At 37.4% G+C, this 14,024-nt stretch overlaps 1 protein-coding gene across 1 annotated transcript; it reads left to right on the top strand.

Moving 5' to 3' along the window:
* Positions 1–5,209: 5,209 nt before the first annotated feature.
* LOC140232768 (peptidyl-prolyl cis-trans isomerase B-like) lies at positions 5,210–5,584 on the top strand. Its single transcript, XM_072312882.1, has one exon. The coding sequence runs from the start codon at positions 5,210–5,212 to the stop codon at positions 5,582–5,584; it is 375 nt and encodes a 124-aa protein (XP_072168983.1).
* Positions 5,585–14,024: the final 8,440 nt, after the last annotated feature.

The following is a 14,024-nucleotide window of genomic DNA, read 5'->3' as shown; positions in this document are numbered from 1 at the left end:
GGAGTCTACTGGTTATTTCCCAGTACAGAAGGGGGTAAGGTAAGGAGATCCTTTATCCCCGTATTTATTCATTATGTGTATTGACATTTTGGCACAGGCAATAAGGAAGAATTCTTATACAGTGTATTCATGGCTTAATGGTTGATAATGTTGAAATTAAACAAATTCTTTATGCTGATGATGTTACTTTATATCTTAAGGATCGATATTCTGTTGAGGAGGTTAAAAGAGTATTTGATGTATTTTATCAAATTTCTGGTTTAAAAGTTGATAATGAGAAAACGTATGTTTTGTTATTAGGTATTCCGAGGGATGAATGTGTGCTGCCTTTTGGTAGAGTAGAACATGTGGTAAAAATATTAGAAATATATTTTTCTTTGAACCCTGATGTTAAAGAGGTTATGAATTATAAGGAGATTTTGAGTAAGATAAAGAGATTATTATCATGGTGGAAACAGAGGGATTTAACGCTGATGGGGAAAGTTCAATTAGTAAAGCTTTTTGTTTTACCAAAGCTGATTTATATCTCTTCACTCATGGTAACACCTGACTGGGTATTCGCGGAGTTAGATAAGGTGGTGTTTGATTTTATTTGGAGGGGAAGAGATAAAATAAAAAAGGAATATTTTGTATTTAGATTATTATAGGGGAGGATTAAAGTTCATTAATTTTGGAGTGATTGTTAAAGCACAAAGAATTATGCGGATTAAGCGTTTGATTTTAGGGAATCATAGTATGAAGTGGAAGTTATGTTTTAAGTTTTTAACTAAATGGGTGGGAAGTATTTTGATTTTTCATTGTAAGGCGACTTTAAGGTTGTTGAGGTTAATTTTACCAGAATTTTATAATGATATGTTGCAGGTTTGGATGGGAGGTAGAAGTTTGATTCTGAAAGAGGATTAAAAAAGGAATGAGGTAATTTTTGATAATGAATTTATTTTGATTGATGGATATACAATATTTTGATAAAGAGTTATTTCTTAGGAATGTACATAAAGTTCATCATGTGGTAGATGTAAATGGGGAATTTAAAGGGAGAAGGGAGTTTTTTAAGATTAGGATTTAGTGAAGAAATGATTGGAAAAATGTCTGAATATTTTTAGCTTTACCGTCATCATGGAAGGGTACATTAAAACGAGAAATGAATAATATGGAGGATACTCATTTGAAAATTGAATTTTATTTGCAGAACAAAATATATCATACAGGATATAACGTCAAAACTTATTTATAAAGCATTGATGAGGGATGGAATTGAAACATCATCAGCATATAATGATTTAGTTGGTTTGTATAATTTCGAGGAAATAGATATTAGATCGATTTTTCTAAGGCCTCGGAAGTCTACTCTTGATTGTAAGTTGCGTGAATTTCAATATAAAATGTTGTACGGTTTAATATTTACCAAAGCTAAGTTATTATCTTTTGGTTTTGCAGGAGATAACCAATGTACATTTTGTTATTCTGAGGTTGAGACTTATGAATATTTGTTTTTTTTTTTATTGTAGGATAGTCAATCAGATTTGGAAATTGTGTAGTAAAGTTTTTGTTTTACCCCAGATGCAAAAGTTAGATTGGCAATCTGTTCATGTAGATATTAAAACGCAGGATATTGGAAAAGGGCAACTCATAAACCATTTGATATTATTGATAAAATGGATGATATTTGTATTTTCGAAGGAAAAGAACAGGCCCCCATTGATAAGAGAAATTAAAGAAAGAATGTTAGAAAGTCGAGAAGAAGAAAGGAAATTAGCAATGCAACGAGGTACACTGGAATCAATTAATGACACGGTGATTCCTACTCCACATCTATTGCTACCTTTTTGTGCTTTTCATTGTTTGGTGAACAGGTTCGGTGTTTGTGTGCGCGTGCGTGTGTGTGTGTGTGCAAATATGCGTGTGTATCTGTTCTGGAGTGAGGTATACCTGGAGTATGCCTAGAGGGGGGAGTGTTGATGAGGTTATACGGATGAGCGATGAAGGGGTAATGTTTTATAGTTATGGATTATGTACAGACATTGATCATGTAGATTTGTAAAGCTTTTGTATGTATGTGTGTACATAGGTATGTAGGCTTTTTGTTGACCCCTGATACATAGGTATGTAGGCTTTTGTTGACCCCTTAACAATATTTGATTTCATTATCTAATAACTACTGCTGTGACGAGTATACGGATGCAGTTAATGGGTATATTTTGTATTGTGTATTGTACATACATATTGGTTTTGCTGACCCATTATCAAAAATTGATCTTATATTTATTGCGGGGATGACAATATTTGTGAAGCAGTTAATGTGTATTGTATAGTAGAATAATCAGAAATTGACACAATGACTGTCCTAAGAATTATTTTTTAATATTTTGATATATGTTTGAAATGTCACGCAGCAAGCAACACAACTAAATGTTGAATTGTACTCAACGATGGATGATGGAATCGAAATAAAATGTTGTTTGAAACAAAAAAAAAAGTATGATCACTCCCGTGTTGGATTAAATTGTAAGGAGGCTGTCAATCGTGGTATTGATGTGTGCAACTAATCAATGTGGCGGCATTGGGGCAGTTGGGAGGGGGGGGGGGGTAGAAGAAAACTCCAACAAGGAAGTGGGACAACTGTGAAATTCTATATATTCTTAATAAACTTGCTATTATTGATTCCGCAAACGAATTCGGCCAATCGCAATGGCTACTCTCCTGAACCAGAAGTGTTAAGATATCCAAGACATATGTGACGGAAAATAATTACATCACTACTGCTGCCATGAACATTAGGGCGACCCTCAGAAACGCCAAATGGTTCCTCCAGTTTTTGTTATAATATTCTGCCTGCCCGACTCCTATTGTGCTAGAATACTAGTCTTATGATGACAATAACGAATAAGAATAGTGAATCAGGCAGCCTTTCAGAAAACACATACAATTTTATTGATAGATTCATTGTTTAATTTCATTTCTGCATTTATTTTTAATAGATTAATATAGGTTTTCCCGGCCGATTTCGCACTTTTGTCAGTCCATTTGATAAAAGGTTCATTCAATTTAGCGAAAATCCTCGTCACTGCACATTCTGTCATTCAAAATTGCAAGTTGGTCGTTCTATTTAGCATTTCGATCAATGAAATTTGCACATGCGCCATTCGAATTCGTAAAACGAGCATTCAAATTCGCCAACACTGGCCGAAAGGGGTATTCAGTCATTCAATTTCGCGTATAGGCAGTCAAATTCCTAACATGTTCATTCAAATTAACGTCATGTTATTTCTTTTTTGAAAAGGTGATAACATTTATACGCGTATTTCTATGTGACTTTTTGTTTCATCCACACACTGTTAAGCAGCAAAAGTATCATATTTTTTACCAAACATAACTCGGGTTTGTTGTTCTGTTTCTTCCATACATGTCACTTCAGGCCTACATGTACCAATACTACAGAACTTCATCTTCTTGCAGTCATGACAGCACAAGTTAAATACATACGTATTTCTCAAGAAGGCAGAAAAAGAATTATAGAAGCATTTGATGATCATAACCTTGACTTCCTAGAACTGGCCGACACACTCGGAATAAAGCACTCAACGGCCAAATAACTTGTGGCCACATGATGCACTATATCTTCGGACTGGAAGAATCACTAAGCACATTGAAGAAAAAAAAAACTGTTGCCAAAATCTCTAAAATAAGTACGAAAATATGAAATGTAATGACGCTTGCAAAACAATAACTATGTTGAAAAAAAAGAAAGAACCAAAGCATAAACATGCGTGCTATAAATTGACTGCAAAAGATGTTAAATTGGATGCCCCAAGATGAATTTGAATGAACGAGCGCGGCATGTCCGTGATCACGTGACTATATCATTCTAAATAGAATGAACGAATAACGACATGGTGCTTGTTTTACGAATTTCAATTGAAAAAGTGTAAATTAGAATGAGGCTAAAGGTAATTTGAATGCCCCAAAATGAATTTGAATGAAGAGGTCATAAAATTTAACTACCGAACATGTCATCTACGCTAAATTTTGTTAAATTGAATGCAGCAATTAGGAATTGGACTGACAAAAGCGCGAAATTGGCCGGGAAAACCTATATTACACGAAGTCAATTAAACAAAGATATTGAGCACAAAATTGTTGTAGTTTAACGACTTAAGCAGCTATGCAATTAACCAAGATTTACGACTTTTTTCCATTATTTTCAATAATAGACAAACAGGTGTTATTTAGATAATACTAATTGACAAATATTAGCATCTATTCCATCGTGGAGCTGTTGGACTAATATTGGATTCTTGTAAGTTTATTGTACATTAAACATCATACATTTTAATATATTCAATTCAATTTAATTCAAATCACTGTATTTCCATAATGTGATACAAGGTAATATTCATGACGACTACGTACTGTTAAGGTCAGTAACTTGTCCTGCATACTGGTTACACTTCATAGTCAGGGTCAATGTCCTAATTCTTATCAGTATTTTCCTACACATATATCTTGTACAGATTGAATATCCTTTGTCCTAAAGTCATAAACTGGAGGGCTTAGTTAGCCCCTATATATTAATTGAACCAAGACACACACGTATGAGCTTAGTGTTGGTACCTAGAATAAAGCAGTAATTGTAGCCCTTTTCTCATCTACTATGCTGACCATGCAAGAACCTATCCTCTGTCCTCCCCTAGTAGCTAAACGTTTGATGTCACCCCTTTCTAATAGTCTCAACTTTATGTCTCTTTGTCTTGTTGTTGTAGCCATGCTTCCCTCAAATTACCACCCTATTGCCCGATTGTACCTGTATTAGTTTCTCTTTTAATCTCTTCTATGACTGTGGAAGTAGCCAAGTGGTTAATTGTTTGTATACTTGGCTGGGAATGATGCCAAGCTAAAACTCCTGCTTGGAAGTGAGTGGGAATTTGGTCCTCCTGAAGTCAAGACGCCAATAAATGCTCTCTCTGTAAATGCAATGATTTTATGTTGGTGTGATTGATTCATTGACTCTTGTTCGAAACGCAACACTGGTGAGCAGCGGTGGGATCCAAACTTATACACGCCAAAGAAATACATTAGTTTAAGTAACCGAAATGCCACAAATTTAAATACATCATGAAATGTCAACGACCTGAAATTGAGATGGACCACAAGGCGAAGGCTGGCGACTTCTAGGTGGGCTATAAGGTCTGCATGACAGCCGACAAGGACAATGAAGGCCCTTACTTTTCTGTTGATGGCAGTAGCTCTGGTCTGCATGTACTTTGTTTTGTCATCAGATGTCAGAAATATCATTGAATCGTCGGCAGGACCAATGACCACAGAAAAATGTTTTTATGAGATAGGGACCAGCGACAAGGAAGTGGGGAGAAATGGCGGGGACTTAACTCGTGGAGATCACATTGGATGCGAGATGGCATGGATGGCGACAGAGATGATGATGACGGTTTTAGGGCCAAACCACCGCGGACCTGGCTGGATGAATATGGCAGGCGCTGGCAGGAACGTGGGCAGATTGCTGTTCTCCATAAGTAGGAGCAGCACCATCGAGACATCTTGGCTGGACGGGCTGCACATCGTTGGATAGATTCTTGTCACATACAATATCACCATGACAACGAAGAGACTTTGACAACACCACGACATGAGTGCACTGATTGACGAATTAGTTTTTCCCCCTTCCGGTATGTTTCTCATAACTACACATGCTCTTTGGTTTTATAACTTTCAATTGTAATTAATTTCATTATTTAAAGATATTGGTGAAATTCAGTTAGTTTCACAACTGCCTCTTGAAAGTAATGCGTTGTGTTTCGATATTCTGTAGAGAAAGCATGCAAAACAAGAAATGTGTGATGAAATTTTGCTATTGGCACGAAAATGAAGACGACAGATGAAATTGAAACCCTGGGGTTGTCAATGAGATAGTGAGTAAGAGTGCCTATAGATGTCATGAATTATAGAGATAATTCAGTAATGTGCATTACTGTTCGTATATGGGTGTTTTTACTGGTGAATTGCCCTGCAACTATACAAAGTTGCCTTAGCTGAAATTTTCAGGCAGCAATGATTCAACTTGTAATAGCACCCGTATCTGAATAAAGCTACAGTTTATCGAAAACATAACAAGGCAATTTCTCCGAAGGGTCGCTGGTAATTAAAAATATTTATAGATACAGTTGTACCAGTAAACCGTATGGAAAATTATGACAGCATCTTATCTTTCCTGGCTTGGCATGCCAGTGATTAGGTGAACTTTTATACAAATAAAATGTGTGATAGAATTTAGATGGATATGTCAAGTGAATGCAATTACAGTATCCATTTAGTTGAGTTGACTAGTTGTGTACAAATGATACATGCCAGTGTTGTAGAGGTTAAGCTCCAAGGTTTGTAGAGTGTACAAACTTGTGTTGAGGCTAAGGAACAATCTGCCCTGCATCTATACAAAGATGCCTTAGCCGGATATATCCGGGCCGCAGAGAAATTCCTGTAGAGTTTTGCATGTAGTTGTTTCATATAATGTTGAAGTAGACTAAGGGTATCAAGATTTGCGTCACCACTTGTCACCCAATTTAGGTTTTACACTGTGATGAATTGTTCAGTTGATGCTGGCATTAATTTGCATGAGGATCCAAGTTTCACATCAGGGTTTGTTGTCTCTGTTTATTCCATCCCTCACTCTAGTTTTCTATTTTATTTCATTACACTGAGAGACCAGAATGTTTGCACCGATGCATTATGAACAGGAATTGGTGTAGTACCCATGCTCTTATGTTGCAAAAGGTTCTAAAATGAATTAATATCCTACAGTATTGATCTGTTCTTAACTTCTGTTCGTGGTTAACCTTTAATTTTCTTGTCAATGGCGACCACATTGTATGTACACTGTACATGTCGTTTTACTCTTGATCTCGATGTGTAAAACTTACAATGTAGCATCTCTTCCGTTTAATAGTTCACCTCGAATGAGGATATACTGTCTGTCTTCTCTTTCTTCTCTTACAACTGTCTTACTTCTTCGTTATCTTTTCTTCTGCAATGTTTCATTCTTTCTACTAAACTTAAATTGTCGAAGCTTCAACAACCAATGTCTTTATTCTGATTTTCAATGTGCATGTTATAGTGTAACTAGAATGTAAGATTAAAGGTAAACGCTATTTGTTGATAGATGGACGTAGAGTGAAAATGTAAACACTGTAAATTTGGGTTGTTATTTCTGTTACATGCTGTCTGTTCGTGTCATTACTTTTTGTACATGTACATGTACATGATTATACATCGCTGTCAGTTGTATTATTATTTTTGAGTGTTTTGTGATGGGTTCACTATTTGGGAGTTATAAAATATTTGGACTATTTATTAATTATAGTTTGGATAAATGTGACAACCTCTCTAACACCTTGTACAAAATCTTCACTATAGCATTCTGTTACACCTCCTTATTCTGTTTCTCTCTTCTCTTTTTGTAAAGTGTCTTCTCTCTCTCTCTGTCTTTCCATGTCATGTATCCATACTGCTACATTCACCCTGTGGTAGGTTGTGTATTGAGGACAATACCTCTTTTCAAAAGGGGGGAGTAGTGTTAAGGTCAGTAACTTGTCCTGCATACTGGTTACACTTCATAGTCAGGGTCAATGTCCTAATTCTTATCAGTATTTTCCTACACATATATCTTGTACAGATTGAATATCCTTTGTCCTAAAGTCATAAACTGGAGGGCTTAGTTAGCCCCTATATATTAATTGAACCAAGACACACACGTATGAGCTTAGTGTTGGTACCTAGAATAAAGCAGTAATTGTAGCCCTTTTCTCATCTACTATGCTGACCATGCAAGAACCTATCCTCTGTCCTCCCCTAGTAGCTAAACGTTTGATGTCACCCCTTTCTAATAGTCTCAACTTTATGTCTCTTTGTCCTATTGTTGTAGTCATGCTTCCCTCAAATTACCACCCTATTGCCCGATTGTACCTGTATTAGTTTCTCTTTTAATCTCTTCTATGACTGTGGAAGTAGCCAAGTGGTTAATTGTTTGTATACTTGGCTGGGAATGATGCCAAGCTAAAACTCCTGCTTGGAAGTGAGTGGGAATTTGGTCCTCCTGAAGTCAAGACGCTAATAAATGCTCTCTCTGTAAATGCAATGATTTTATGTTGGTGTGATTGATTCATTGACTCTTGTTCGAAACGCAACAGTACATTAAGTAAAGAATTTTGAATCACACAAATTGGACATGCAGAGCTATTTTGTCTTTATATTTCGGTAAATGAACTAAGCATCACTTCATAAAGTGTCTCCAAAGATGAAAGCTAAATTTGGAATGGATGCTGACCGTATAGCCTAGCCTCAGGCTACGGTCACAACCCCCCAAATCAGCCTACTCGGAGCCCGGTCGGCGAGTTTTTAGCCAATTTCGGTCGAACACCAACCGGTGACCGATTGGTGACCGACCAGGCACAACTGATTTTTAGGACATCGGTCGGTCGCCGCTGAAGTTTTTTTTTTTTTTTTTTTAATTTCAGGGGCGACCGACAAGTTTTGCACTCGCTGCCCAAAATACCTTCGGTGTCTGAGCAGCAATCGCCCAGGCACCGACCTTAATCGAGCTGTCGCCGTCGAGCGATTTAGGGAACAAAAATAATAAAGATAAAAATGACAAAAACACAAAAGAAAACTAAGGGAGTCGATCGAGCAATCGCCGGCGAGCGACATTGGGAACAAAAAATAATAAAGATGAAAATGACAACAGCACAAGAAAACCAAGGGACTAGATGGGGAAGATGAGACAGGACAATCTGGAAGAGGCAGGGGGAGGGATATAGAGGCAAGGAAACCCCACCAACTTCTCAGCAGCTTCAATCTGACATTTACAGCAGGTATATAGCCAGCACAGAAGAGGACATCGGGGACATGGAAGACAGGGACAACCACTTTGGAGCAAACGACATGAAAGCTAAAAGGTGGTGTCGTTCTGTACACTTAGTAATATGGTTTTGTTATTTTGTATTCATTTAGTCCTATTGAATGAAGAAATAATTGATGAAAAGGGATGGGGAGCTAGATAGAAAAATAGAGTAAAAATGTAGCAGCAATATGGAAACAACCACAGATACTTTGGAACACTCTTATATCTAGAAGTTATAATCGTTTTTTTTTTTCTTTTTCTTGGGTTTTCCTCCACTTTATTAGATTTCCTAATTTCTAGTTAACTGTGGTTTCACGTAGTTGAGGTTGGTATAGTTTAGCCTTAAATCATTTACTTCGAGTCTGATTTTTGATAAATGATTAGGATTCTATAGCGCAACAGAAATCAATATCCCCTATGCACTTTACAATTTCTCTCACCAACTCACAATATTATCACAAAAGCAAAGCATATTTGGCAAATGACATTAAAAACAACAATGAAAAAATAAATGTAATCACATAACATGCAACATAAACTGTGCGCATTGAATTAATATATGTAACTTGTAAAAAGATATGTTTACAAATAAATCTTTATGGCGAATCCAATTCTATTTTGAGAAGAATAAGGTAGAAAGAAGGTCATATGTTGATTTGAATTTTATATATTCTTGTCTTTACAAAAGTGCTGGGCTAATAAACCTCCCTGTGTGGTCAGACACCGAGTGTATTTTGGGCAGCGAGTGACAACTGGTCGGTCGCCGCTGAAATTTTAACTCAGCGGCAACCGACCGATGCCCTAAAAATCCGTGGTGCCTGATCGGTCACCGATCGATCACCGGTCGGTGTCCGACCGATATTGGCCAAAAACTCGCCAACCGTTCGCCGAGCAGACCCATTTTGGAGGTTGACATGTGACCGTTGCCTAATGTAGACATATATCTACTACTTCTCTGGACTATCGTTATCTCATCATTTAAGTAGAAGTAGGCCGGTGACTGAACAGTCGGTGACTGAATCGCACGATGTTACAATAAATACATACACAATACGGACAAAAGAATTGTAAAATTACAAAAAGCATTTCCATTATAGACACATCATATCTAACTAGGATATGGATTCTGGAGGAAGTGAGCTAGGAAGGGAAGAAAGACAAAGGCATTCATAGGGGGTTAGAGAGGCAGAAATGAGGATGGGAGAGAAAGACAGAGAAAGGGAAAGCGGGAGTCAGCGTTAGAAAAAAAAAGAATCATAAAAGTAATCAACTCAGATACATACGTTCTGTCATTTACATATAATTGTTCATTACTTCAAAAAGCTGCAGCATCCACAAATTTAAAAATTCCTTGAAATTAATCATATCATAATAGAGTTAGAAAATATATACAATGTAGAAACGAAAATGATGAGATTATCAAGAAATGATACAATAAACAGAGTTACAAATATACGTATTTTCATGAAATAAAGTGAATTCCTCTGTAAAATTATACACTGTTTCGTATTACATAAAAGATTTCTCAATAGGCGTTTTCACATCAGCCCGATGTTTCGAAATAGCGTGCTATTTTGCTGACTATTTTCTGCGAAAAGTATCTCGAGCTTGGATGTTCATGGGGCTGATGTGAAAACGCCTATTATCTCAAAATCATCGTAAAAAATTTGAAACCTCAAGCCCCATGGCAACGGAAACCCATCCCCTTAATAAAAAGAATTTACGACCTTCAGCGTGTTTCGGAAAGAGAGAGAGAGAGCGTGCCAAAGAACGGAGGGATAGCTATGCAAGGAGAGAGAAAGAGAGAAGAAGAAGAGCATGTCTGGTGAAGAGTAAGAAGAATCATTGTAAACAAAGCGTAGGGTGCATGTGAGGGAAGATATGACTTTGGAAACAGAAACATAGCAGTCTGCCTTGTAACCATTCACATGATACCAACATGAGATTCAAATATCAGTATTGACATGGGGGGGGGGGGAACAGATGTGCATAGGAGAGAGAAAAAAAATCCTCGCATGTACACACATATACATATTTACATGGACGTTTTTTTTTTTTTTTTTTTTTTTTTTTTTTTTTTTTTTTTTGTATAGCATGTCAGGAATCCCCTCCATCCAAGTTCTGCCTATTGTTTTGACACATTAATATGAAGTTCCAAGAACATCCAAGTAGTCCATGGGCCAGGCCAGATATTGGTACCACCTGAGATGGCAAAACCTTTTTGGTGACATTTTGTTTGTCGGGTATAGATATGCTTATCAAGCTGTGATAGCATTTCCAAATGAGTAGCTTAGTCATAATAAATGCATTTTTAACCTATTTGGTCTCGTTGTTATATCGCTATATCTGATTCGAGACTAACCGCTAGACGAAGAAGAGCACTGTCTTCTGTATGTTCACAGGTGTTCTGTTGTAAACGCGGTGCGCTTTGTCTTTATTCAAGGCAGCGAAGGGAATATCCAAAGGTTATGATGTCCACTGCGCTTAGTCTTTATTCAAGACGGGGAAGGGAATACCCAAAGCTTATGATACAGTGTATACCCCTTTATCTTTAAAAAAAAAAGAAAAAAAAAAGAAAAGAAAAAAAAAAGCAATTCTAATTCTGAATTTTATTGTATTTTTCAATTATTTATCATTTTCCGGTGAAAACTCTAAAAACGCCAATACCACGCCAATGTTGCTTTATTGCCATCCAACAATGAAAGATAATGCAAAAACAATGTACCGGTACACTACAATACATTGTAATAAATAATATTGTAAATGAACAGAGTGATTTTTGTTTAAAACTGATGTATTTGTTGAGAGGGTAGTAAAACACAGGATAGATAATCCCTTTTATTAGGAACTTTAGATATGATAACGGTACATTGTTCTCGGATGAAGACTTAGTGCGCCGCGTGACAGCTGTGGACATCATAACCCTTTCGATATTCCCTTCGCTGCCTTGAATAAAGACTTAGCGCACCGCGTTTACAACAGAACACCTGTGGACATACAGAAGACAGTGCCCTTCTTTGTCTAGCGGTTAGTTTCGATTCAGATGTGTATGGATATAAAAACGAGACCAAATTGGTTAAAAATTCATTTATTCATTTGGAAATGCTATCATAGCTTGATAAGCATATCTATGCCCCACAAACAAAATGACACCAAAAAGGTTTTGCCAACTCAGGTTGTACCAATAACCCATTTATCGGGTCTTGGCCCATGGACTAAAGTGCTAAACTTGAAAGAATCAGACTAATGACATGCTTTACAACAATCCACGTTCCTCTGTGACCACTTAACCAAATTGAATGGGGTTTTCTGCAAAATAGAGCTAAGATTTTATATTTTACGACCCTGAAGTAGCTTCAGACGGTGTAATCATATCGAGTGTTATCAACGCATAATATCTGTACAGATATACTAGTAGTTTCTATAGATGGCGCTGTTCATCGTTCATGTCGAGAGTGTCGAGCTCGTGGGTCTTTTTGCTTAGTCGCACTCGTGGGCCTTATTTGCCTAACTAGTGTCGGTCTCGTGAGCCCTTTTTACGTAGTGTCAGAATCGTTAGCTTCTCTCTCTCTCTCTCTCTCTCTCTCTCTCTCTGTGTGTGTGTGTGTGTGTGTGTGTGTGTGTGTGTGTGTGTGTGTGTGTGTGTGTGTGTGTGTGTGTGTGTGTGTGTTTTGTGCGTGGTGTCGAACTCGTGAGTCTTATTTTCCCGGTGTCGAACTCATGGACCTTGCTTGCCTAAAGTGTCGAGCTCATGGGCTGTATGACTCGAGTGCTGGATAACTCGTGAGCTGTATAAGTTATGGACTTTTTTAATGTCGAACTCGTGGACAGTCAATATTACTCGTATATGTCAGTCTCGTAGGATAACTTCAAATCTAGGCACTCCTGGATATCTCGCATCAATAAGCGAAAACTTGTTGAGAAGTTTGATCGAAGGAAGCGGGCAGGAAAGAAAACTGTAGGAATATTATCAAGAACAGTATCAATAGTAAAGGAAAGTGTCAAGTATCACTTATAATTATACGTTTTCCTTGGGTGTTCAAATTGCGTTCATCTTAAAGTTGACGCCCGCTGAGAAAACTGAAAACACAATTCAATTTTTCTTCGAGGGGATCCGAAGTTCACGAAATTGCTTCATGCTAAACAAGTGCTAAAGCCTTCAAAACTTGACGTGCAACGAGAAGGGAACCAGTGTCAGAAAAGATTTGGTTTGAAATGGAGGAGCGATCGATGTTCGGCTTGAAATCGATTTTAAACGTACTAATGTCCATTATACTGATAGACACAATTTGTAATTATACCGTGTGTCATAAGTATTGTCACCCCCTGTGTCAGGCTTTTTCGGCCTCTCTCCTTAGTGGAGTAGTGATAATAAGTCAAACACACAAACAGGGAGATTCCCTGGTCAATAAACTTTCGTGCAATGTATAGCTCTGCACAATCTGTTTTGTGTAGGCTGAGCTACAGCGTGTTGTGTGAGTGAGGGCAAATTTGAATGCCTGGAACCTCGGAGCCTTTTAAAAATGGCGGCCAGTCATAGCGACGATGGGAATGTGTGGGGAGGAAAGAAGGGGAAGGAAAGTACCGAAATGAAGAGGAATTTGGCTTTCTGTTGGAAAAAGGATGGGAAAACTAATAAAGAAATTGCAAAACTTCTTGGAAGGAGTGTCAGATGGGTACAATGTTGGTACAATAGAAATCCTGGACTTGGACAGAAAACCAGGAGACGGTCAGGCAGGCCCTGTAAACTTGGTCAGGCGGACAAAGCACTAATTACAGCAATGATGAAAGAGAAACAATTTTCAGTAGGAAAGTGCTGTCAAAGGTAAATTACTAATTACTTACTATTGAAAAATCATTGAAAGTAAATGTAAGCAATACATCTTTCAAATAATTTCAAATCAGGAGATGAGTAATAACATGATAAAGCTTTTTCTGCGTCAGGGGGCGACAATACTTCTGACACACGGTATACGAAGATTTGCTGCATAGCAGGCTGCTTTTGTCTCAGCCTGTCACTGTTTTCTTTCTTTTTCTTGTGTTTATCTTTCTTCCTTTTTTTTTTTGGCAAGAAACTCAGTTTAAGCACGTAATGTGATTTGCCCTAGGGCTGATTGAT

This window comes from Diadema setosum, chromosome 9 (assembly GCF_964275005.1).
Source record: "Diadema setosum chromosome 9, eeDiaSeto1, whole genome shotgun sequence".
NCBI lineage: Eukaryota > Metazoa > Echinodermata > Echinoidea > Diadematoida > Diadematidae > Diadema > Diadema setosum.
This window is presented reverse-complemented; position numbering and strand designations above follow the sequence as displayed.